At 41.5% G+C, this 27,619-nt stretch overlaps 1 protein-coding gene across 50 annotated transcripts in view; it reads right to left on the bottom strand.

The window, feature by feature from the left end:
- Window positions 1-27,619, bottom strand: part of CACNA1C (calcium voltage-gated channel subunit alpha1 C) — a 495,028-nt gene that overhangs the window by 104,099 nt on the left and 363,310 nt on the right. For 28 of the 50 annotated variants that reach the window (XM_072873331.1, XM_072873361.1, XM_072873386.1 and 25 more), the window contains exons 10-16: window positions 23,453-23,527; window positions 21,350-21,440; window positions 11,074-11,100; window positions 8,783-8,943; window positions 7,734-7,959; window positions 1,538-1,745; window positions 588-708 (exon numbers count right to left, since the gene is read on the bottom strand). In XM_072873331.1, coding sequence (XP_072729432.1) covers window positions 588-708; window positions 1,538-1,745; window positions 7,734-7,959; window positions 8,783-8,943; window positions 11,074-11,100; window positions 21,350-21,440; window positions 23,453-23,527 — 909 coding nt within the window. The remainder of the gene's footprint in view (window positions 1-587; window positions 709-1,537; window positions 1,746-7,733; window positions 7,960-8,782; window positions 8,944-11,073; window positions 11,101-21,349; window positions 21,441-23,452; window positions 23,528-27,619) is intronic. The other 22 variants (XM_072873400.1, XM_072873394.1, XM_072873480.1 and 19 more) reach the window with 1 other exon arrangement.

Below are 27,619 nucleotides of genomic sequence, written 5' to 3'. Positions count from 1 at the left end.
TTTCTGTTTGAAGAACACACAGATTGCAGTAACTGAATGGAACATGGTTCCTGTTAGTTTATACATGAATTAATATATGATCTCACATAAATCAATTATGTCAAACATATGTTACTCCTATTGCAGCATTTGTATATAGCATATTGTAGATTATACATATTTTTATTCCACATAAGGCTTGGGTGAAAGCACATGGAATATATTGCTGAAAAGGCAATTAAAGTAAAAATATACAGTAAGTACAGTAGGTACACACAGAGATTAGTTTCTGGAGAAGGCAGGAAAGAAAAACCTATGAGAGAATTAAGAGGAATGAAAAATAAAAACACTAAACATGTAAAGATACTAAATAAAAGCTAGCATGCGGAACTGGCACGTAGCTGGCTCTTACAACTGTTTATATGCCTTAGCACTAGCTAAAATTAAACAAAGTTGTTTAACTTGTGGCAGTGTAAAGCCAAAATTCAGACCTAGGGAAAAGGTAAAAATGTAAGGTATGAAATTCATTATTTTCTGACATAACAAAGTAGTAAAGGGTGACTTTAAATTCAGCCCCACTTGGAGAAAAGAATAGCATCAAAGGATACAGTTTCCACAGATGAAGAGGATGATGAAGTAAATACAGACCAACATTCCTGGAAAAGAGGGGCCGCCATAAGCCATGATCCCATCATACATCACCGAATTCCAGTCCTCCCCAGTCAGGATCTAAATGACACATTCCCACCAATAAGGGATACAGTGTTAGACCACACAGAGAATTTGAAAACCCCATTAACACAAAGATATCTACTATCCTAGAGAACACCCCCTCCCCCGGGATGGTTGGAGACTCTGGCTGTGTCCATCTAGAAAATTAAAAAAGACAGAACAAGGAGAATGCAAAGAGAGCCTGTGCTCAAAGTGTAAAAAAACCCCTGATGTCCCCTTGAAGATGATGGCTGAAGCCAAACAGCTCTCCCAGACAACTCTGCTCAGGTCTCCCCACCTCTCACAGGCATTTCCCTCCCACGTGTCTGTTGTTTCAGACAGGCTGCACAACCTATAGCACTGAAGACAGCCCTCAGCACAGCCCTCCCTGGCACTTCCCTTCACCTTGCACATAAAATCATGATCCTGATGTTCTTGGTTGATCACTCCCAAAACTGCAGTCATCTTAAAGGCCATTCGCTTACTTCTCTGGTGCTGTGAGCAGATTATTTGTTCCCCGGTACTGTGGGAGGGGGGAGGACAGCTGTAGGGTTGGGCTTTGGCCTGCAGGTGCTGCCCTGGGACATGGCAATGACCATTCTCTTGTCCTACCCTGCTAAGACCTGGTGGCCTTGCTACACACAGGGGTTTTAGCTTTGGTTCCCCAATTTGGGAGGGAATACCCCTGTGCTGGCAGCACAGCGTGGCACCTTGCTCCTGGAGCTGTTAGCCTGATGTCCAGTCTCGGGGACTGTCAGGCTGCAGGGGAAGGGTGCAGGACCTGCTCTCTGTTTTGCCACATGTAAACACAATGTGTTGGCCCCATTGGGACCACTCTTGCCCTTACCTGAAACACAGTGAGGAGGGACTGGGGGAAGTTGTCGAACGTACTCCTCCTGGTCTGCATCTCATCAAAGTTAAACTTGCCCCCAAAGAGCTGCATCCCCAGAAGTGAGAATATGATAATGAAGAGGAAGAGAAGCAGCAACAGGGAGGCAATGGAGCGGACTGAATTCAGGAGTGAAGCCACAAGGTTACTCAGGGAGTTCCAGTATCTGGGAGAGAAAATAGAGGCAGTTAAAATTCCTTCAATCCAAGACAGGTGCTCACGGACTGCACAGGATATTGGTTCAGGCTGCCTTCTGCGTATAAGCAGGCATTTCCAAACACCCTGTTAAGCAGTGAATCATTGATGTGCTTCCCTAACATAATGAGACCTACTGCAACTAATGAGTAATTTTACTACCACACGTGTACATACACAATTCCCTCCACCCCCCAGCCCATATGCACACCCAGAAGATTATTGCAGCACTCTCCATCTAAGGCTTTGCAAATCTTATCTCAATATATGGTGATTAGTTCTTGCTGTTTCAGTGAGTTACATTCTAACCAACCTCATTACAACAGTCACAGATGTTATGGCAGCCAGAATACCTCACTCCAGAGAATGGCCTGTAATAACTAACAAGAGCAGATGGGGAAACAGTTTGGATGCAAATACAAACTTGTCCAAAATCTGGTGTATGTGAGTATGTGCTTGGGCTCACCCACAGATAGAGGTTGCTAAGCTTTCTGGGACTGAGAGGAATGAGAAAGATATTAAAGGTCCTTTTGCATGGACCCTAGAAGAGACTCCAGATCTACACCCATAAAGTCCAGAGTTTCCTTTGCTCTTGAAAGAGCACACCACCACTGTTCTTTTGGGTATTAAACCCACTATAGTTCCTCAAATAGGCTGCAGAACACTTTGGAAGAGCTTTGTTCAAGAGAGAGGATGACTAAGACCTATTCTCCCAGTGTATTCAGGCTTGTGCCCAGATCAGACTGATGTACGATGCAGAGGAAGGATCTTCTTGCCCTTGTGGTCCCACTTTAGGGTTCAAAGAAATGCCAGCAGCATGCTATGCTGCAGCATGTCAGTTTGCTTGCATTCTTTGCCAGCCCGCAGAGTAGCCACGTGTTGGAAAAAGGCTTTAGAAAAATTTTCTAAAGAATCCACCACATTACCCATGAAGCAACTTCCACTTCGATCTTGCATCTGCTCAACCACTCCTAGTCTACTGCTTAGCAGGTCATGACCACTTCTCTTTTATGCAGTTTTGAGCCTGACAGAGCTTTCAGACTGGGCTGAAGATTAGCTGTCATCTTCCAATCACCTCATTTTGAATGCACATTACTAGCAAGCTTCCACAGCTTTCACAGGTCAGCAAGCCAGTAATGTTTGCCTGGGATCTCTGTCTTCCTTCTAGCACCACCTCTTGTGGCTTGCCACCATGCTTTGAGATTCCACCATGGCCAACGTCCTCTACTCCCTTCTCCCAAAGCCCATAACATTGAACCTTTCTTTCCTTAGAGGACTCTGAATCTCTAGCCATATTTTCCTCGGAGACAAAAGTTCCACTTGAAAAGGATGGCAGACATGTCTAGTGCTCTCACTCCTTTGAGGAAGCCTGATCCTTCCACATACAAATCTGTTCTGAAGGTAGTGTAGTCATTAGAGACAAGGGTTCTTAAAATTCCAGTTAAATTAATATTTTTAAAACATCAGTGTAAAAAGAAGACTTTCCATGGAAGACTTCCCATGGAAGACAGGAATGTTTGAGCAGCCCAATCACTTTATGAAGGTTAGCAATCTGATCTGCAGAGGGACACCACCATGTCCTCTGAAGTTCAGCAACTGGTTCATCTCCAAGAGCTGAGCTTCAAAGAGAACTGTGATGTTTTCCCTCCAGCCCAGCTTCAGCACTTCAGAGAAAACTAGAATGCTTTAAAGTTTAACTGCAATTAGACAGATGAACAATGAAAAACTACAGAGCAAAGGTAAGGGCATGGAAGCTGTGGGCTCAGTGCCACCAAATGTCCGCACTGAATGTGCAATGTAACAGCTCGCTGCATTTGCGTTTATGCTTACAGCTCACATACTTTCACACTTTGGGAGGAAGGGAAAGTGACACAGGAAAAGGGAAAAATTAATTTCTGACAAAACTCAACTGACTTTAGCATCCTTAAACCAGAAACTGATGGGGTCCAGAATATCTCTCCAAGCCCTCCAATGTCAGCCAGGACACACATTTTCTAGGTCTTTCTAGCAGTGCCCTTAAGAGGCATACAGTAGAGTATTCAGATGCTACCCATCTGAATACTCTCAGTGACTCACTTTAAGCATAAATGCCTTGCTACCTCAGAGTGCAACTGCACAGACTTTTATCAGCTCTGCATTTCTTACAAATGCCTCAATACCTGAGATTCAGTTTCTTATGTAACTGTCAAACTTAAAGCAATTAACTGAGACGACCTGGCGATAAGATTAGTGCTGTTTTATCTGTGCACTGAGTACTAGCTAGAAATACAGCACCATTAGAAAAGTAAACAAACCAATCAGAGGAAAAAAAAGGAGAAAAAGGAAAAAGGAGATGATAAGGAAGGCTTGACTTGACTGGGATGTGAAAATCACAATTGTCTTATCTTAGTGTCCTAGAAGCCTGAACTGAGGTTACCATCTGAGGTTAGGTGGTTGCAGAAATAACATGAACACCCCCTCAAAGTGAGATCTGGGGTTACTCAATGAAACACAAGGCTTTTAAGTCAGGAATGGATGAAACCCAGACGAAGAAAAAGTGTCTCATTACTTTGTCCTCTTTGGTTAATATACTACAAAGAAAAAACAGTTACAATAAATCTCATGGCACTGCTGGATGGAATCAGAAGTTTTGGACCAGGCAGCATATAATGGGAGGTACAAGAGAAAGCAGTGCTGCTTCCTCAGACTTATCGGGAAATGAATGTGCTTCTTAACATCTCCCACTTGCAGATCTCAGACCCTCGAGGATGCCAGTGAATGAGGCACTGCAAAACTCCAGTGAGTAGGACATGATTATGATCCCTGTTTCAAAATGGAGGAACGATGCAGAGAAGTTAAATGGTTTGTTCAACATCTCACACAAAAATCAATTGCAGAACTGGATTAGAACTTAAGTGTTCTTTTATTCTTTTCCCTCTCCTCTCCATTGCCTTCCACTATGTCTTTATGGTACTGGCAATCACAGATGCAGAGCTTAAAACAGTAGCAACAGCTGGCAGTCTCATTGTAGGAAAGCTTCCCACACTGTTCATCCAATTTAAAACCACTCTGAAAGCAGGTACAAAAAAAAAAAGGCGTCCTGTCTCTCCTCCCTACAGTTAACAGTGACATATCTAGTAGCAGGATTAGGTATAAAATATCAAATTTCAGTATGCTGTTGCAAATAAATGGATTTATTTTTTAAGTATAAAGGACTAAATATAGGGATTTATAAAGCAGTAAAGGACTATTTATAAAGAGAAAATAATTTGTCTTCTCATAGCAAAGGGACATTTTCTGCACAGCCCTGTAAAATTAGGGAGAATAAAACAAACAGATTATTTTGTCTGCTTGTCTAATGTACAAGACTAAATGATTCTGAAGAGTATTTATAATTTTGGAAGAAATGTTTGCTCTTGAAATTCTAAATGTGGTTTCTAAAATGATGCATTGTTCATCTGATGGTGTCTTTATTTGTTTCTATTATATTAGGGAGCTATATTTGTGTTTTTCCTAGAAGTGTATCATCTTGATGCACCCAGGATTTGTTTGTGCGTGATGTCTACCATGGAAAATCCATACAAATATATAAAGATTAGGCTACCTACTAATATACTCTCACCAGAGTAATCTTCCTGCTTTGTGCCTTTTTAATGCCCTTGATTATCATTATTTCCATCTCCACTGTATGTCCCCATGTCACTGCTCATGAATATATATTTGACATAAAACATTACACTATCATCCCTCCTACCCTTCCCAGGTTTTTAGGATTGTATCTTTCTGTATTATCATTGCACTCAGGTGGTGTATTCCACCAGTATTGATAACATTGTCAATAAATGATCGTTGTATTTAGAGCTGAGTGAATAATGGAAAAATTTGTATTTTACTGGAGAACATCAGAGGTAAAAGTTTTGCTTTAATGCCAGAATATTCTCTCCTGCAGTAAGACATGAGTGGGCCTAAAATACTGCTTTGGAGGCTTGTGCTAGGGCCTTCCACATGAGGGTGAACTTCACCCACGGAGGGGAAAAATCATGAAGAAAATTATGAATAATTGAAAAACACAGATAAATCTGAGACTACGGCAACCTACTTGCCAATATTTTAGGAACAGGAAAGAAGGCAAAAACTGATTAATACATTATTCATTACAAGTTATTCCTCAGCTCTGTGCTTTACACATAGACTCCTGTACAAATTGCAGGAGAAGTATTCCAGGTAACATTTGCTTCCATGAAAAATTGTATTTTAGTTCTGCTGCAGAATGAAGGTAAATATAACTAGTCCTACTGCTGGTTGGTTCCAACATTACATCTCTGCCAGAATCTTTAGGAATATTTGAGTACTCCAAGAGCTCAAGCTTCCTAAAGTATTAATGATATTCTCTCAGCATTTGCCTTTCTATAGAGAATTCTCTTAGCTAGATTATATATTTTGTGTAGGAGTGGAGAAATGTCTTGAAAAAACAATGACCTCTCCAGGATGCTATGTTGAAGCTTATGCTTTTATAGCTATTGGTATGTTGCCCTGGGTGTATCTGATTACCCAATGCCTGAAACAGCTACTGGTTTCCTCAGAAACCAGGCCTGGGACTCAGTGATGATAGCTTTCAGACCCAAAGATCCAGGAAAAACAGTCACCAGACCAGATCCCCACTATTTCTGAAAGGGCAAAGATGACTTTCTTGCTGGAAACTCTTGTTAGCTGGAACATTTTTCCCTCTTCTATGATCACACGTGTAAACAGACCACCTTTTTTTCTTTTTTAATAGTTGTAGGCTTGCTTTGGACTCTCTCTCTGAGACTGTAAACTGATTTTCTGTCTCTGCTATCTGACCTTGAAAACCATCCACCCTGCCAGAGAGCTGAGGCTCAGAAGCTTTAAGGGTAAATCTCGTACGATGTACAAGTCCAAGTCTGTTGTTTTTTCTGCCTTACAGCTCTGCCATCTTGACTGTCTTCCAGTTTTGGTCTTGTTTTTCTCATGCGCTGTGTTTTTTATCTCAAATTTGTCAGAAATTTCCTTTGGGGGAGTTTATAGCAATTCTAGAGACATTTTCGTAGCTGAGCTTGCAGAAAACGCACTCTTTCACCACCTCAGTCAAGCTTTTTATAAGGTGCTGACTGTTGCCCACATGGGAAAAGGCAGGCCCTGTGCTACTTTGGGTGAACACTTGGATAGATTTGTTCCAAGAGCTCCCATCTGGGTAAGTTGGGAGCTGATCTTTCCTACAACCTCCCCTCAAGCTGAGAAACTCCTGCCAAACCAAGCTGGTGTTTTGGAGGTACCTGACTGCAGGAAGCAGCAACTGTTTAATAGACAACACTGTGCCTTTATGCAGAGGGAGAGGAGAAAGAAGGAAAAGGAAAAAGAGGGGAGACTGGAGTCTGGAAAAGTCTGGTTTCTTCGTTAAGCTGCTGCTTCATGCTGGACTCCTCTGAAGGAGAAGGGCTAGCAACATCCTTTGCCTATAGCTGCTGGTGTGGGCACTATCTCCCACTCAGGCCACTGTTGAGTCTACTGGAACTGGCATGGGCTCCTCAGTCAAATGTCGTTTTGGCTCACAACAGTCTTTCAACAGTTTTTCTCTGTCACCATAAAGCAACAGAAAAGGTCACAAGGATATCTGCTGTTTTGTTTTCACTTTCCCTTTTGCAGGGAACCCTAAGAGCCCAAGCTCAGCTCACATTATCCTTCCAGATTTCATTTTAACAATCTGCATGGTATCAAGTGTCTCCAGGCCCCTATGCCAGATTGCTCACTGATCCTTACCACTCACATCAGGGATATCCAGTCTGTACAGCCCTCCCCATCCTGCCACAGACTTCTGAAGATGAGGACTGTCAACCTAGCACTCTCACTACCCAATTAGTGGTAGAAAAAGTGAAAAAACAGGGATGTGACTGACTTGTACCTATATGTGTTGTGCATTGAGCAGTAGCCCTCCTTTATTCCCAAAGAAGCACAAAAGTACCTTGTGATTTTAAATATTCTTAGGAGACGAACACATCTCAACACCGAAATGCCCAGTGGTGACATGATCTTTGTCTCAACCAGAATCGTTTCCAGGATTCCTCCACACACAATGAAACAGTCAAAGCGGTTGAAGAGGGACACAAAATAGGCCTGGAGACCAAGGCTGTACATCTTCAGCAGCATCTCTGCCGTGAAAAGAGCTAGCAGCACCTTATTGGCAGTGTCTCATGAAAAACAAACAGAAACAGATTAATGAAACTTAGTCAAAAGATCACCACAGCTAACCATCGGCCCTTGCCTATAAGAAACCCCTTCTGGGATCAGTCTGAAAGGTTAACTCCTTTAGGAGTTAGGTCAGAAAGGTTAGGTCAAAGAATGGACTTCAAAAGCATGGGCATCTCATTCACAGAAATGTTTTACGAAGATGCTTACAGCGATTCTTATGTATTGCACATACAGCTGTGATGTATTACACAACCACACAACCTCTATGGCAGGGACATGCCTTCCTGTGCACAACCTCCCATCACGCTTGTCATCTGCAGATGAGAGTGGGAATAGAAGAGCTGCTGTGCTACCTACTGTTGCTTAATTAAGCCTTTCAGCTGCTCTCACCTCCAGTGAGGATTCAACTGTTCTGCAGACAGAAGAACTTTACAAATCACTCTTCCTTCCTCACCTCCTTGGTATCTAGAATTTATCATAAATGCCATTTCAGGGAAAACCTTGGAGGACCTGTGGCTCCCAGTAGCTATCCATAAATTGGAAATCCAGTTGCTGCAAATATATATTTAGCATAAGCTCCTGATTTCACCTACACCCAGTGGAATACTGCTTTGGCTGGAAATGAGGAACTTGTGTTTTCCCTGAAACTTCTCCCATTGTAGGCAGATATTTTGTTGTATTATTTAAGGTCCTCCACAGACAGAGGACTATTTGGAGCTGTGTATGCTCCTTTTACATTGTGTGGTCTAATGCATCAGGGCCTCCCTCAGCCCCCTTTTTTGACACTGACCACAATAAACAGAACCATCAGACTATCCTCACCTTGGACCTCTGTGAGCCAGTCTGGCTGGTTGTAGTGTTCAGAGGCAATGGTAAGGGTGTTGAGAAACACAAGGAAGATCACCAACCAGTAGAAAACATTGGACTTGACAGCGGCGCGGCATTTTCTTCTGCAGAATCGATTCCATCGGCGCCAGTAGCGACTTGAAAAATTGAAAAAGGAAAAGCTCTTTTCAGATAGGGATCCTTAGGCTATTGCAAATCTCTGTCAAGAGAGACTCTACTCTTGATTTATTGTTCAAGAGTGGTAGAGAATAAATTTAAAATTCACCCTGAGAAATATTCTTTCATTCTCATCTCAGTCAACAGTTGTGATCATCCTTCCTTTAGCTATAGGAATAAAGTTAGTCCTAAGCCAATTTGCAACATTTAGGGATGAATAAACCTCTTCAAGCAATGTCTTAATCTGATTAAGACATCCATTGCAGCTACCCTAAGAATTTTTTTAGCCCAGTTCCCACAAAAATATTTATTCTTCTGGTATTTAATATTTGTGGCCTGCAATGGGACCTTGCCCAGCCACAGGATAGTCAATGAAAAGATACCCACTATATACCATGGACCTTTGGATTAAGTCCTTGGAGAGATGAGGTCAAATAAAATCCATGGAACATTTCCAACATTCAGAAATGTTCAGGAGTAAGCCCAATACAAGGGCTAACTCTGAAAAGAAAACCAAAACTTAGGGGACCTCAGCATCTCACCTTCATGCCTGGAACTAAGGATACCATTTGCTAATCAACAGACCTTTTAAAGTTTGCCTTCCATGAACACATCCCCTTGTGTCACTGATTTCTGAGGGTAATTACTAACCACAGAAGATATTTAAAGCTAATTACACACCTCCTACTCTTCAGAATTTAACTTCCATAGCAACCAGTTTCCAGGCAACACTTGCCACTGTATAATAAATCTAATAGTTTTATATAGATATTATATACATATATGTGTGTGTATGTGTGCATTTGTGTGTGTGTATCTAAAGAGACACACACATACACAACATTACGGGAAGAGAGAACTTTTCTGGGTTAGTCTTCTCTTATGTATTATTTCCAGTGATAAACTATGGCCATGCTTGAGGTCAGGGTTCAGCATCTATATGAACTAAAGCCAGGCAATGTGAACATTGCACACTGGCCAAGAATTTTGCAACAACATTTTAACAGGTAATCAAATCCAGGCTGTTTTAGCTATGTAATTTATAAAGGCACCCAGTCTAGCTAGCACAAACATTTAATAAGGGTTGTGTGTTTTGCAAGTGGATTTGGACAAGAAACAATCTTCCCAACTTTCAAAATGGGCACAACACTTAGGCATTCATGTTGTTATTAAATCATTAGCAATCCCACACACTTTTGTGTGTACCTGTGCACAAATATGCATGCACATGACCATGTGATGATACAAGTGTTTTTTTGTGCTTCCACCCACATAAAAATAAATTCATGGATTGTAGGAATGTGATCATGTATGCAACTCTTTGCACAGGGATGAATATAGGCAGTAGGTACACATATGTGCATTCCTGAATTTACATTATCATTCATTATTTAGGTAATCTGAAGGACAGAGTTGCTCACTTGTTCAAGTTATTCTGAAAAATAATTTATTTTTTTATAAAATTGACTTTGAATTCAGAGTTATGGAGGCAGCTGGGCTCCTTCTGAAGAGGCAGAAATGGACTGGGACCTCAACAACCAAATTCCATAAGTTCAGTCAGCCTTTCCAATAGAAACCCACAGATGACCACCTGGGGACTGCTTTACATTTTCAAACGCTTTAAGCCAACAGAAAAACAAACACCACCAGAAAAGACTCCACATGTCCCATGGTGAAAGGGAGCATTTCACAAATAAGATGCAAACCTCATCAGTTGAAATATTTACAATCAAGCAAAGCAGAGTAGTGCAACAAAGTGTAGGAAAGAGAACCTTGAGCTGACAGGGTTGATGTTGATGGATGTAGTATAATTATGTGGTTGAACTTTTTTTTCTTCTGCTTTTATATTTTATGGCTCGAGTTATGTAGGTAGCAATGAGATAGGTACTTCTGAGTTAAATACTATCAGTAGTCACTATGCCTTATTTCAGCATGAAACTAAGAAAAAGGATCTTGATTTTTGGTAGATGACTGCCTAAAATCTGACAAGTTTGGCAGTATCTATCTCCTAGAATCACCACTGTGTCCCACAGATGCAGGAGTAAGCCACTTCACAAAGTAAGGAACAAAACCAGTTGAAAGGAGGAAAAGCAAAAGTCAGTTTTACTTACCTAAACTTTGATTTTGAGATCCGATGCCTGAAAGATAAGAATTGCCATTAAAGTCTCTGAAGCTGTCCCATACCTCCCAGGCTTTTATGAAAATAGTAATAGAAAGAAACAAAGTTAAACTCAATTAATTTTTTAATGGTTGTTGTTTTCCTCTTGAATCTCCTGTAAGTCAATGTAGGCACTGGGCAAGGCTAGAATTCCCTGATATACAAATCTTGTTTTTCGGCAGGAGTCATGAAGCAGGAATCATGCCATGATGGGATTCTACCACCTACAGACATCAGTGAACAAGCTTTTCTCTTGGGTAAAAGACTGGCCTAATGCTAGGGACACTCTACATCTGCTACCAAATTTATTTTTCAAGTATGACTCTTTTTTCTTTTAGTCACTAGGTTTTCTTCTTATATTAAAATATGTATGACTTCATACAGACAGACTTGTTGCTTTCACACATCACCTGTCACTTCTGGATATATAAGCACATTATGAAACCATGGGGAAAATAATGCTTTCTTTTTTTTCCAGCAATTGAAGGCAAAACAGTGCATTGTCTTTGTTATCTATGTAAATTGATTTGAATTCAAAAGGTTCTGAACAATAAGAGATTCTGTTGTTATCAATGAAATTTTGGGAATTAAGCATTCCTGAAAATTTGGCCATGTTCCCACTATATATGTGTTTAAATATCTAATTCCATGCACTTGGATTTATTCACCTAAATAATCTCATTAGCCTTTTATGAGAAGTCACAGGCAAAGCTAGAGATAGACCCCCAATTCTCTAACTACTACCTTGCTCTGCTTGACATATGTCCTATAAGGCCTTCAAACTCTTTGGCTGTCTTTTGGCACATACATAATGGTGCACAGAGAGAAATAAAGGTATATGGATGCAATGACATGTGTCAGAGGTGATTTAGGAAGCTGCAAAATCCATTACCAATAACAGAATAAATGAGAATCTGGGGAGTGACTATGAACAAGATATTTCTGCTGGGCTGAAGCATTTCTTAAGGTTCCCCCTATGATAGGAAAGTGATTCATTGTTAACAGTCAGCAAAGGTCTTACTGTACTGGCTTAAAAATGGATTCACTGTTTGTAGACATGGGACAAAGTAATTCTCAGAGCATCTAACGCTACTTTCTGTAGCAGTCTTAAAAATGGTCATGTCCCTGTTTGAGGACATCAGTCACTGACAAGTAATCAGTGATGGGTCAGTTTCCTTATGTGGAAGAGATTTTAGTGATAGGAACATTTCACCAGCAGATGGTCCAAGCCAAAAAAAAAAAGCCTTTGCACTGAATACATCATTCCTGCTGTGTCACAGGCAGCTTGTCTAGGCCACATACTAGGCAGCAGTGTAGTTACACACACACGCAATGACTCTTTTGATAAAAAAGAAATAATGCACTGGCTGAACAGAATGCTAAATTATGCTGCAGAGCCAAAGCAAGCTTTAACAAGGATGACAAGTGAAGCACCTACAAAGCACATCCTTAATGTTAAAGCTATCCCAACTTCTCACTGAAAATTCTTGCTTGATAAGCACCTACCTACAAACTGTAATGGATCAGATTTACAGGCAACAGGAAAGAAGGCTCAGACAAAGACAGGGGAAAGAAAAAGAAGAAAAAATCACAATGAAGGAGAAAGCTGGGCACTGAAAAGGAGATGGAGAGGACTTTCATAGGAAAAGGCTGAGGGGGTGGGCGGGAGAGAGCAAGAGAGATGTCATGGGGAATCTGCCTGGTGGAAGGTGAAGGACAGGGATTGTGAAGTCCTCTGGTGACCTCTCTGCCCAAGTTTCCCAGCAAGGGAGCTGTGTGGCATTTAAGGAATCTTTTATTTATTTAAGCAAAAGAGATGTGGCAGGTGTAGTACTCATCACGCATGTGATAATTGTATCTTTGGAGCATTATGAGCAGCAGCCAAGTGCATTCAGTGCTCCCACAGGTTAGCTACAGCCTCCCCCCCGCCATTGCCTTACTGCTATGGCAGAAGGCTTTATCACATGTGGGTGTCCTATATATATAGAACAGGACAAGGAAGGAGGAAGAGATTTATATTTAGAGGCAGAATCCAAGAGTGAAATGGAATTTTGGAAACATGAACTGTACAATAACTGATTCTGAAAACATTATGCCCAAATCTGAAGCACATTTTTCAAATAACCCTTATGATCAAGAATCTTTTGTCTTTCAGAGCCAGGGTTAACATGTCGTATTAAAAAAATGCTTTTATGGTGTCACTAGGGGCTGTCAAATAGTCTGGATTTGGGGCCTTGCCATGGCCTCTTTGTGACACTCCAAATTGGCATTCGCCAGGGGTTCAGGGTGGACCAGATTCTCTGCTGGTTTTAAACATGGATCTCTTGCATCCCTGGTATCCTGGGAGCTTTTTGTCATTGAGAGAGAGTCCCCATTTGTGTCCCGCTCTGGAATGTCTTGAGAAACTAGTTTTCAAAATCATGGTATAGGAGCCTGTCCTGGTTTCAGCTGGGATAGAGTTAATTTTCTTTATAGTGGCTGGTATGGGGCTATGTTTTGGATTTGTGCTGAAAACAGCATCGATAACACAGTGATGTTTTAGCTGTTGCTGCACTAGTCAAGGACTTTTCAGCTTCCCATGCTCTGCCAGGTGCAGAAGAAGCTGGGAGGGGACACAGCCAGGATAGTTGATCCAAACTGACCAAAGGGCTATTCCATACCACATGACGTCATGCTCAGTATATAAAGCTGGGGAAGAAGAAGGAAGGGGGGGACATTTGGAGTGATGGTGTTTGTCTTCCCAAGTAACCATTATGCGTGATGGAGCCCTGCTTTCCTGGAGATGGCTGAACACCTGCCTGCCCATGGGAAGTAGTGAAGGAATTCCTTGCTTTGCTTTGTTTGCGTGCGCGGCTTTTGCTTTCCCTATTAAACTGTTTTTATCTCAACCCTTGAGTTTTCTTACTTTTGCTCTTCCGATTCTCTCCCCCATCCCACTGGGGGGGAGTGAGCGAGCGGCTGTGTGGTGTTTAGTTCCCGGCTGGGGCTAAACCACGACAGAGCCTATACAAAAACCATTTCAGATCACTACTGAGTGTTTTTATCATAGGAACCATGTAACTCAGATTATCTTTTAGAAAGACAAACACAAAAATCAGACCTGTACTGTTTGACTAGCTAGCTTTTAAAGTCTCTAAAACTCTTCTAACCTTACATAGTTATATACCACATACAGATAAGACTGAAATTTAAAGATATTATCAACATAAACTCAGGACTATTCAGCATTATTCAAATCTAGTTAGCTATCCCACATTCTGAGAGATAAAGTCTTCATTTCTCTGTTCATGGTGGACACCAGAGAAGAGAAACTATGCATTTGTGAAAGATGCGACCCTGTTGTATAACAGGGATTGAGGACTTTGTGTAATTGTACACACAACAAACAATTCTGGAAAAATCTTGTGACTCCAAGCATGACACAAAGGCCACATTACAGTTATTTTTTAGGTGTAGAAATTACTAAACATGACCATGACATTATCTGGCATGCTGGTCACAGCTACTTTTACACTATATGATCCCGCCTATAGGCAACTATCTTCATGAGGACTTACAAAAGCCCTTGGATACTAGCAAAAGCTCTCAGAACAGCAGTAACACAGAAATTTACTTACTATACCCCTAGGTTATACACAACTCTGGGGAACATCCAAAGAGCTGCACTGTGCATATCTTAGAGATTTTAGAACTGTGAGAACACAGTCCTGGTGTAATATCGATTCTGTTTTGGTGCAATATGGTGCATTCATGCAGTTACTGGTCAAGCAGCACAACATTTCTCCCTCTCTCTATTCCTGCTGATGACATTCATTGCTTCTAGTCAGGATGCTGGCATTCCTGAAGAGAAGGTGCCCACCCTAGGGTCCTTTTTCCACATATTACTGGGACAAGAGCATATAGTGTCAGGACATTTTCAGGAATGTATGCTGCATACCGGATAATCTCTCAGCCTAATGAAGTGTTAGGGCTAAGTTCTACCCTCAGCTATGCCTCTGCGATTCACACTGAAGCAATGGGCCTCCATCCTTCTGCCTGCTATCCTCTGTACAATGCAATTAACAGTGGGGAGTTGTGTAGGGACATGCAATGACCGTTTCTCATTTCTGACCATTAATTAAAAGCTTCCAGCAAAACAGAACAGATGACTGGCCCTGAAGAACTTGTGCTCTGATGTGGACTGAGATCCTCCTGCTGAGGCAATCACTGAATTTCAGCAGAGTCCACACAGCAATGCATCTTCTCTTTTTTTACGTTCTTGCCCTTCTTGCAGAAGCACTGAAGAGCATGCTGACCTGATGGGAGCAATGCTGGCTTTAAGAGGGAGGTGGTTGTTGGCCAGCAGCAGTAAGAATCTACAGGACATCCTTAAGAAAACTGGATGTGTCTAGCTTAAAATTGAGCTGGTTTGCTATTCAACAGGCTTTCTTACAAGCTGGGAAAATAGGCCAGCACTTCAGCATTTAGTGAATAATCTTGCTCTCCCTGTGGCAAGTCACAGGCAAGACTTGTCACAGAATCCGAAGTAGGAAGATAATTCCTCCTCCACAAGGGCATGCTATTGTCCTTTAGACACATATCTAGAGCTGACTGTGAATATCAAAAACACCTTGCTCATAATAAATCGGAGAGCAGTAGCTGAGGCTGACACGTAAGGGTCGATCCTGTGTGTTTTCCTGCTGAAGTCAGCAGTGGTTTCAGAGCTTTTGGCAGACTTTTCTTACCACTGCTCCTGATGTGATGGGGACTTTGGTCCTCACAGAAGGAGGCTATCTTCTCATTAGGTGAAAAACCAGCAGCAACTATAGCAAACTTGCAAGCAAGCTGACTCTTTCACCTTCACCACTGCCTCCTATGCTGATTATTGCAAGAACTGCATAGGATTTATTTTCCCAGCCAGAAAAGCACCGAGGGAAAAATCACTGATGGTTCAGCTGCCAGGGAAAGCTTCCATTTTTCATAATATTTTCAGAGACACACTGTTTTCAGTTGGAAAGCCAGTGTAGGTTGTTCATTTTATTTTATCCTGTTTTATTGTTTTAACCCTCTTTGATGGAAAAGCAATTGAACTGTCTCCCAAATCCCGGCCAAGGTGAAAATGCCAAGTGGCTTACTGTTTCCATGAAAGCAGATAATTTTAAGCTCTCTTTTCCTTTGAGTTCAAGTGCTTCACTTTTCTATTGAGGCTCTATCTATGGAACATTAGTTTCCACAAAGGTCTTTTTTTTAGCTAATACATATGTATAAAAGCAAGCTCTACTGTGGCACTCCAGATCTGTATGGTTGTATTAGAAAATTAACATTCTCGTTGTATTGGAAGATTATATATGCTGACATCCCACACAGAACAGATTACTACTGATTATGAGCGATAACCTGTCCTCAGGAATCTAATTCCTGCACAGCAGCAACCACAGAGGCTCAGGGAAATTACTTGCTACTGGGAAGTCCTGGGTATAAGGCTATCCTGTAAACAGAAACCCATTGCTCCTAGTTCTGGGTTTATCCCACTGACGCTTGCTGCAGAGGAAACACGTTTCTTTGTACCAGAGGCAACAGGTTATTAAAGCTGTGACACATCAGAAGTAAGATAAGTTCCACTTCCAAATGTTGTCCTTGAGGATAAAAGCTGTTGTGTTTCTACTGCAGGGCAGATGTCAGTGCAGTACAAGGCAAAACCATGACAGGGATGATAGGCTGTGGAAGTTGTGGAATGCTTTTCAATGTCCTGTGGAATCCTACAAAACCTTTTTCAAACTCAGATGCCTGATAAAGCTAACACCCATGTCAGGAAGGGAACTACTCCCTGCCACAGCTCTCCTGATGGCACAGATTTACACCAGGAATGAATATGAATGAGGGCTTTTTTTGTTTTAGTTCTAAGAAACTGGATTTACACAATAAGCAAAGAGAGATTGGATGTTAGATTCCTCCTGAAACTCCTTCTGCTGGTTTGAAGACTGGCATTGCTCCAGACAGCACAGCTGATGAAGGCAGTTGCTATAGTATGGATACTATAGAAATAAAAGCTTCTTTGAGACAATTCATCAGTAGGAGATAGCTTGTGTTTGAGAGGTACTCTCCTGATCTCACATAACATATGTCTCTGTGGAGCTGAGAAAGGCTGTCAGGGAAGATCTCCTTTTCCAAAAGGCACGCTTGAGCCTGGCTTCTCAAGCAGATCTTTCTGTCATTCACAGACTCAGTTTTTCAAAGCTCTACAGCTTTTTATAAGAACAGAAAGAACAGCCAGTAATTCCAAGTTATCTTCAATAAAAGTGCTTTTTCTTTCAGTCTCTTGGGTACTTTTTGCCTTTTATCACGAGCACATTCTGATGGCAAGGTCAGCCTGTAACCACGGTGGTGGTGCTGGGGTGGTTAAATGCCCTAGCAGCCTGATGCCACTAAATAAATAAATATATTACCTTTGACTTGAAATCTCCCTGTGGCTTCAGTCATGTCTGGTTGCAGCTTGCCCAGTGCAGGCTCTGCCCTCTGGGGAAAAATGTGTTTATAGCAAGGCAATGGGGACTTATGGCCACTAGGTAATTTTAGCAGGCTGGTAAAAATTAAGACTTATCTGCAATAGATGAAACTCAACAATTGAACAAAAATCTTGTCTAGCCATTTCAACTGTACAAACAAAATCCAGAGGGCAGATGACTGCTCAAAAGTCCGAGCCTAATCTTGAACTAGAGTAAATCAGGATGGCATGACTATAATTATTAATGCTTACTGGAAGTCACTAGTACTAGATGAGGAATTTATTTGAAAAGCTCAGCTGACTTCCCACATGAATTATCTCTGTTCTTGAACACTGGGCTAAATTCTGATGCTTTTAGTTGAGTTCTGATAAAGGAAAAAACTAATTCAAATAAATTCTTGCTTACATTTTACATGTTCCAGCAGGAAAATTGGCCTATGAGAGGTTTAAGTGAAGGCTCAGTGAGAAGAAACCAGGAAAAAAAACAGGAAAGCTGTTTTCTCTCTCTGTCTGAGTGTGTGATACAGTTACAAAATGAACCAGAAGAGAGTCCAAGCCTCAGTATTAAAGGCAGATCTGAATTGACCCATAACTGAGGAATGTGCAGCTCTACAAGTTTGAAGCAAACATTTTACAAAAGCAGGAAGCATTGGCAGAATTTGTATCTCACTCCAGAATTTAAAATACAATGCTCAACCAGGAAAATGAATAGCTGTAAGGAGCCTATCCATCTCTTAGAGATGAAAAGCAGTCTGAGTGAGGCCTTGAGGATCTTAACTGTCCTTGCGTAAGGGGTAAAAAACCCCATCTCAATAACAGATTTCAATTCCCCTACTACACATCACTCATTTTCAAACGAAGTGGAAAGTGGCAAGGAAAATGTTTATCTCCGTGAATCTTACATGTCCTGCTCTGGTGAAACTTAGGGCCCTGTTTTAACAATTACAACATGGGAATAGGAAATGAAGCTCTATTTTCCTGTCATTTTCCTATGCCTTCTTCCCTGAAATGTGTTGGACGTAGCCATCCCTTCTCCTAATGCCAGGAGTATAGTGATCGTGGTGCCAGACCACAGTACTGCCATTCGCCTGTGGGCACATTGGGCTATTTTAAGTACACTCCATTCTAAGTCATGATTACATTTAGAGTTGGGTTTAACTTCAGCTCTCCTGGTCACATTCCAGCTAAGATAATTATGTTCTGCTTGCCAAAATTCCCCATGCAGTTTCAGTGCAAAACAAGCTATCCCTCATACATCTCCTTATACACTTGTGCCCTTTGTTTTTAAACACCTGTCACATTTTACCCTGAAGGTGGCCGAACTCTAACACTGTGAAAACAATCCCTGCATTTACAGTTCATAAAGTGCTTTAGGATCCTTTGGGATTAAGGACATTAAATGAATGCAATCTGTAATATTAAAAATATAAGCAACTTTATAATAATAGTTGCCATTGTGTAGCACCTGGGGGACCCACTGTGTTGGGAACCATAACTGCAGAATAGAGATAGTTCTCCAAATTGGATCCAGCTGGAAGAAGTGGTCACATATCCAGCTGCTGCTTCCTGTAATGCAACAAGAGCATAAGCAACTTGGTGGGGTGCTAAAGGGAGGGCTACAACTGCCTCAGTGCCGTGAATAGATCTAGCCTGGTTCCTTCAGAGAAGAGTTCATAATCTAAACTAAAATGCCAGACACAGCAGGTAGGCAACAGCAGGCAGGTGAAGGAAAGCGATCACAAATAATTTCTCCTGGGATTTGTAAGTCACTGGCTGACACTTAGAGGAAAGCAGATTGAATTTACAACATATTCCACATATCACATCTTGCAATGCAGACAAGATCTCCTCCTCTTCAGTTCGTAGAGGAGAGGGCCAAGGGTGTGTGTGGGAGATACAATCAAGGTTTACAAAGTCATGAAAGTGATAGATAAGCTGAATGTGGAACTGTTGATCACCAAATCTCACAGTATTAGAAGGAGAGGACGTTGACTGAAAGCAGTAGTAGATCAGCTTAAAACAGATACAAGAAAGTACTTGTCTACAGAGCAGGCAGTGAACTTCTGAAACTTGTTGCCACAGGAGATTGTGAGAGCAGACAGCCTCAGTGGGTTCACATAAATCCATGGATGATGGGTCCATAAATGGGCGCTAAAGGCAAAAAGCAGAAGCGGGGCCTCTAACATCTCTAATCCAATAAGCATAAATTTGGGGGCATGGCCTGGTTTCAGCTGAGATAATTTTCTTTATAGTGGCTGGTATGGGGCTATGTTTTGGATTTGTGCTGAAAACAGTGTTGATAATACAGAGATGTTTTAGTTGTTGCTGCACTAGTCAAGGACTTTTCAGCTTCCCATGCTCTGCCAGGTGCAGAAGAAGCTGGGAGGGGACACAGCCAGGATAGTTGATCCAAACTGACCAAAGGGCTATTCCATACCACATGACGTCATGCTCAGTATATAAAGCTGGGGAAGAAGAAGGAAGGGGGGGGACATTTGGAGTGATGGCGTTTGTCTTCCCAAGTAACCATTATGCGTGATGGAGCCCTGCTTTCCTGGAGATGGCTGAACACCTGCCTGCCCATGGGAAGTAGTGAAGGAATTCCTTGCTTTGCTTTGTTTGCGTGCGCGGCTTTTGCTTTCCCTATTAAACTGTCTTTATCTCAACCCACGAGTGTTCTCACTTTTACTCTTCTGATTCTCTCCCCCATCCCACCGGGGGGGAGTGAGCGAGCAGCTGCGTGGTACTTAGTTGCCGGCTGGGGCTAAACCACGACAGGGCAGTAAAAGGGGACTGGAAAGTAGGAAATGGCCAGGCTTGCACACTTGCCCTCCTGTCACTGTCAGGACTTGAACACTGGGTCAGCTGGACCACAGCTCTGACAAAACAGAGCATTTCTTATGTACTTATGATCAGCATTTGATCAACACTGAAGGGTTCAAGGTATGCCCAAGGACAGGACAGAGCCTCAAAATACTCCAGCATGGTACAAGCTGTAGCACTGATATGCTTAGCCTATTTTTCAGGGAAATTTGGAGGGACTAACATATTGCCCCATAGCATAAAGCCCATTCTTGTTCAGGTCATGCAAAAGGGAAGAAAGGATCCCTCTTGCCTATTCTTGCTCTCTGTGATGCTAAAAAATATACTATATCATATGGTGCGCTCTCACACATTCTTGAGCACCTCCATTAATACAGTGGTGCAATTTCAAGGAGGTATTACTCCCTCCTAATTGATGCATTTCTTTGTCACTACAGTATTGTGTTCAGCATTTGAAGGGTGTAATTCAGGCTGCAGGATGAGAGTTATCATCCATGTATTTCTATTACAAGACACTGTAAAGTGTGCAAGAATCATTAGAGAAATTAAAATAGACCAGTCATTTCCATTCTTTGGTCTACATATACTGGATTTGATTATCTATCACCAAAGAGGAATTTTAAAATAAGAACACTGTTATCCATCACTTCTTCTTTTAGCTATTATGCAAAACCAGATCTGCTTATCCTGGGCATTCTTTGATTTATTTACATCTGTGTAAACCCAGAGGCTCTCTACTAATGTCCAGAGCGAGTTTACATTGCAATTAAGATAAGAACCGGGTTCAATAGATCTTCTGCACCCTCTCCTTTCACCCATTGTGGGGTTTTCTTCCCCTTAAAAAGCCTGACATTTGCCCTGGCTTTAACCCACCAAGCTCAATCCAACCCCTACATACATATATCTGTGTATATGTACTCACGCTAGCCTAGCACCGCAGTTTTCGCCTTCAATATCTGCTCCAGGGACGTTGTCTGTGTTCACGGACTCGGTCTCACTGGTGGGCATGCTCACTGTAAGAGTCAAAGGGAAGAAAAAGAGAAGGTTGGCCATTAGAACCTGGCACATCTATTAATGAATCACATGAGTGAAGGAACTGGCTTAATGAAAAGACCCTCAGCTGCAGCTCCTGAAGATTAAGCAATTTGCTGAGCAAGTCTAGTGCCTCCCTGCACAGGCCAGGCTGGACAGGTAGACTTCAGAAACATACACAGGTTACTCAAATGCTAAAGAAAAGGGAAGAAGCAGCTGCTCTCTTTCTTTCAGAGTCAGTTTCTGGAAATTTTATGAATGAGAACCATTGAAAATTAGAGAACCTGGCAAAGCCAACAAAGAAGCTTTAGCTCGATTAAATGGAACACTTAAAAAAAATGCCCCTTTACTTGCACCAGTCCAACCATCTCACTGCCCTCCCCAATCTCTTGTGCGATGAGCAGAGTGTAAATAAAAAGTACCAGATTGACAGGTACTCAGACAAACGGCTTCTGTTAGCCTGATAGCAAGTACCACATAAATAATACTGATGGCTCATGTGTCATATACTAACCATTAATGTGTTTCAAACTTACACTTATAAACTGGACTTATAGGGATAAGAGGGGAATTCAGACTCTCTGACCCATTCAGATATTACCAACAAAGGTGCTAATGAATATGGACTATGGTGCAGATTTTATATTGACACCCACCAGCTAAGAACTGGACAGAATCTCCTAGGCTTTTACAGAAGTATCATGGAACAAACATCAAATGAAAGCAACCTGAGGTGTGAACCTATCTCATCTGGATTCAAGGACCTGTCACATCTTCTATCTGTTATCAAACCTCAATATTTTATTTACTTCTACAGATAATAAAAAAAAATATCTCAATTTCCATTCCACCAGTTGCTCCCAGCTCCTATATGAGCTCTAATAACTCCTTAATATATAATCATTCAACATAAGTTAGGACAATGGATAGGATCCAATATGTGTCCTCTTCCCACCTCCCCCCTTTTCAAATACACAAAACAAATGAAAAAGTGATACTTAAAACTGAATGATGGAGGAGTTAAAAAGATCTCTCAGATGCCTGGTAGAACTTCAGAACATGACCTGTAGTAGCAGTTGGATATATATCTCAGATGAGACTTGGGAGCATGCACTATTAGCTGTTGGAGAGGCTTCTAACAGCCTGTAAAAGACATTACTCAATACTAAGAACATATCTATTTGTGGGTCCTTGGTGTAACAGGAGGCAACGTAGAATAAATAGGTTCTGCATTTCAATTGGGCAGATGTTTAACAGGCCATGGGACCACGTCTTCTTCAGAGGCTAGAAAGATATCAGAAGGTTCTTCCAAAGAGGTCCTGAGTTACTGCTTTGAAAGCATTATGGTAGAAATGTCCCTCAAAATGAACTCTTTTTCCTTCATCCCATCCCAACAATTCACGTGCCTACAACATATGTCTTGGGAAATCTAAATTTCTTGTGCTGAGTTCTTAGGACCATATGAAATAATAGACTCTCTAGCACTCTTGATGTAACTATGAAATATTGTACTCTGATGGTGCCTGTTCCTTTACAAAGACTAGATGTTTTAATAATCTTGTCCGTTTGGAAAGACAAATTAAGGAATCAACTGAATTCATATTTTGATGCACATGAAACAGTCAAGTAAGCTGTAAGAAAAAACAACATTCATAATTAAAATTTTCGATTGAGACTAAGCCCTTCAGGAAAAAAAACAAAACGTTGATATTTCGCAAGTCATCTTTGAAGATGAGGTAAAGCACTTTCAAGACATATTCAAACTTATTTGCAAATGGAAAACAATTTTGAAGACATTAGCAAGAGATTGATTTGCAGAGCAGCTTATTATCTTGAGTGCATGAAGAGGACACGGCACAAGCAATAGAAAAAGCAAGGCACGCACATGCAGAAGTATACAAAGCTATATTATATGTCAGTCTGTATAGAGATAAATAGACACACGCACACAGAGATATACGCAGTGTGGACACAGAGTGCAGTGGAACATTACCATGGGTTTCTGTGGAGTGACTAAACCAAGCAAACTTTCCTTTCTTCTTATCAGGCAAGCCAGCTGGAGTGCTTCCTTTCACAGACAAGATGGTCAGTGTCAAGTACCAGGAACAAGACATCAATAGAGAACATGCAGCCAGTGACAGGCAAAAGAAAAAAACAAGGAACTCAGCTTACACATGACATCCACTTCTGTCTGAAAACTTCATCATGTGAATTAAAAGTACAAAATTAAAAACAAATGTATATGGAAGTATGAAATATTATAACAGATCATCAGAGGATAATTCTTCCTTGCTTTCTACTCTTTTTTATATCTGACTTCTGAGAAAATGAAGTTGTTGAATTTAAGTTTATGGGTAAAATCCTTTCTCCAGTGATATCAATGACAAAATTCATCTTGTTTGACTGTCTGACCTATTGAAATTGATGTGATTAAGGCAATTGCAATTTGTCCCCAGGTTATCTCCTGACCCTTAGGGTCAGAATCTGGACTAGCCGATCTTTGAATGAGGTTCCTTGGCTTTCTTCCTAAACTGCTCCAATATCTAGAAACTCTTTCAAAACTGTCAGAGCTGCTAAAGGAAGGTTCTTGGGGTAATTACATTTCTCTGTCTTTGTCTCTAGAGATTAACAACCTTCATCAAGCACTCAGATGTACGCTACCTTACCCAAACTAGGATAACCCTAGACTATGTCTCATGATTTCCATTTGAGTTTACATCTGGCACTTGCCCTCTGATGTCCGCCTGCTGCATGGCTTTTCATGGCATTAGTTAATGTTGATACTCTGCCTATTATGCACAAAGGTCCTCAGCCCACACAGATCAGATGTGCACGCACAGAGAAGTCTTAGAGTGTACTTCACACTTCCCTAATCTTACTGCTGCAGAAAGCCAAATTAAAGTGAGGGTTGCAGGTGCAGTGGCACATGGGCTGAAGAGACTCCTGTGGTTCAGGTTAGCTTGCTGGCACTAGCTCACAGGCATTCATTACACTGCCCTGATGGAAAATGTTAAGGACAATAAAAAGTATTAAGATGGTATCAAGTATAAGAGGAATGATGGCCTAGAAGTTAAAGGTCAAGACAGACAGGAGATTAGGACTGGATTCCCCAATGTGGTATGCTCTCAGTGGGGCAATCACTTATTTTACCTGGCATCTCACATCACCTTCAATATCAGGGGATAATCACGTGTGCAGATGCTGTGAGGTTCATTCAGGCCAGTTACAAATCCTGAAAACAGAAGATGCTGCAAGAGAGCTGTGTATAAACTGGGGCTGAATATGAGAGGAAGTAAATCAAATACTGCCCCGATGGCTTTCTTATCTGACTCAGATCTCAGAGACACAGACCTTGTGCCCACACCCCAGCTCCAGTCTAGAAACAAGGCAGGCATTTTTTGCAGTCTGGGTAATTAGTTACTGGAACCATGTACCAAGAATGCTGGTGGTAAACCCACCACAGGAATGTTTTAATCAGGAAGAGATGTTTCTTCTAAATGGTGGGCCCTAGTCCAGACCAGAGTTATGTTTAGGACCCTGGTATACAGACTATGCCATTTCACTGGCCACTTCCTCTTTGTAATTTTGGGAGCTGAGACAAAAGCAAGAAAGAGGCAAATGCAGATTTCCTCCCACCTGGGCACAGAGCAACTTAGCAGTGGAAATCCTGGTGGCTCGCCTCCTGTGCCATGTATGTTTAGTGACTTAGGCGCTCTTACAGGAGTGGTTCTCTGTCAACTTCAAGAAATCCACTGCTTGTCACCAAATCAGAGATCCCCAGGGGGCTTGGTTCTGCCAGACGTAGAGGGCACATTGTCTCTCTGTGGGCTCCCCACCTCCCCACTTCCCAGCCTTCAAGCAGACCATTTAATCTTCCATCTATCTCATACTTTGCATTGAAGGTGCTTCAGTGTCCAAACTGCAGCATGGGCAAGGCAGTGATGGATCCCTGTGTATACTATTCAACAGCCCACCTAACAACCTAAAGTATTAGGTCAAGCAACTAAACACCGGTGTTGTATATGGGTGACTTCTTGACAGTAGAGAACAACTCTGCTCCCTCACCCCTCCATCCTAAGTGACAGCAGGTTGTTAAAGGGGTGAGAAGGCATTTCCATCAGGCAGTTTGCCTTTGCTGGACTACATCAGGAGCAGCAGTGCAGCTAACAGGGCAATGGGTACACAGAGTGGGCGGCTCGCTTCAACCAAATCAGTACAGTGAACCACTAACAACAACACAGAGACAGGTCCCATAAAAGATATTACGTATTTAACAGAATCATAGAACAGTTTGGGTTGGAAGGGACCGTTAAAGATCATCTAGTCCACCCCTCCTGCCATGGGCAGGGACATCTGTCACTAGATCATGTTGCTCAAAGCCCCATCCAACCTGACCTTGAACACTTCCAATGATGGGGCACCCACAGCTTCTCTGGGCAACCTGTTCCAGTGTACCTGTTCCTGAGGCAAATCATGGTGGCTTTGCTTACATGACAATCTCTTTTTTTGGATTTATCATCACATCCATAATTCACTCTGGTTGATGAAATCTCCCATTAGTTACATGTTCTCTAGGTAGCATAGCATAGCATTTTTTTAAAGGGAAGTTAACTTTTTAAAGGCATGTGAGTATCTCATGATTTCAACAAAGTGCAAACCCTAAGGACCAGTAGGTTTTATACTCTCTCTACAGTTGCTTCTGAAGCCTTTGCACTTCTTATATCTTTCCACAGTGTGGATCATCTCTGAATGTAGACTTTTTCTCCTGGGCTACCTAAACTTCAATTTCACATTACTTACATAGCATTCCTGCAGCAACTAAAGCAACAACAAAAGCTATGTAGCAGCTTCCTTAAAAATAAATCTGAGAAATTCTTCTTGTTATGTTAATTCTAACTCTGAGACCCAACAGACAGAAATAAGGACAAAGAATCTGCAGTCTGTGACTGGCTAGACAGACAGATGTGCAAGACCCTTTGATAGCCTCTGTTCCCTGTCACTGGCAACAAGCATTGATACCAGCTCTACTCTTGCACTAACATATGTCCCTCCTCCAACGAAATGCCCCATGGACATGCAATGAATTATTAGATGGCAGGTTGCCAAAAGACAGCCAACCACTGAAACACAAAGCTGGCACAAGCAAATACCCTTCTGTGTAGTCCTGAGATAATTTTTCCTTTACACACTGGGAGAATAATATTTGCTCCCAGTTCAGAAATATCATTACCACTGTTGCATCTTGCATTTATGACATGTTTGTCATATCAGCAATGGAAGTAATTCTAATATTCAGATTTATATCTATAGATTATATAATGTTGCTACACTTGTTGCTGAATCTCACTTTAATACTGTGACGATTTAAGACCCAGAGAGGATCATCCACAAACAGACAAAGCATAAATTTTTCACAGATTTTAATGGGACACGTTACTACATGACCTTGCAGATCTGAGCATTAGTTTTAGAACTGGATATGTCAGAGGCTATTCACATTGCCTGACTTTACGTCTCTGATTTAGCTGTTTGAGTTAGGCTACAAGGGCAGATAGATTCCTATCACAAATTTTCTGAATGCCATACTGATGTCTCCCTCAACTGTATGGACAGGCTGGGCATTTACCTTATGCTCTTGGGTTAGGTACATGATTTGAAACAGTTTGACTATCCAACAGTATGTCCATTCATATTGAAAAAGACCTGTAGTGGGTTTTCAGATTAAGAAAAGCAACACTTGATTGCGTTTTATAATATGCTCACTTAGACTCCAATTTTTCCAACACTGTAATTTCTACAGATATTGAATTACTTTGAAAAATAAGAGTCTAAATCACGCTTTTTACCCACGCTGGTATTTGAGGTCAGAAGGACCTGACGTCACTCCACCACCATTTCACTTTATTGTGTCACCTTGGCCATAGACCAAGCTTTTCTACGTATCTGTTCCGTTTCTCTAAAAGGGGGATTATAGTTCTGCACTCACCTTGCCAGTCTCTCTGAGATCTGCAGATGAAACACATTACAATAAGCGCTAAGTACTATAGTTATTACTGATGCTAATGTCTCCCAAGCGGGACTCTGCAGAACTATAAAGCAAACCTAAAGAGCAAAGAAATCCTGTGAATTCTCCAGCTAGGATTTAAGATTTATTTTTCCA

Source organism: Ciconia boyciana, chromosome 1 (genome assembly GCF_034638445.1).
Source record: "Ciconia boyciana chromosome 1, ASM3463844v1, whole genome shotgun sequence".
Classification (NCBI taxonomy): Eukaryota; Metazoa; Chordata; class Aves; order Ciconiiformes; family Ciconiidae; genus Ciconia; species Ciconia boyciana.
This window is presented reverse-complemented; position numbering and strand designations above follow the sequence as displayed.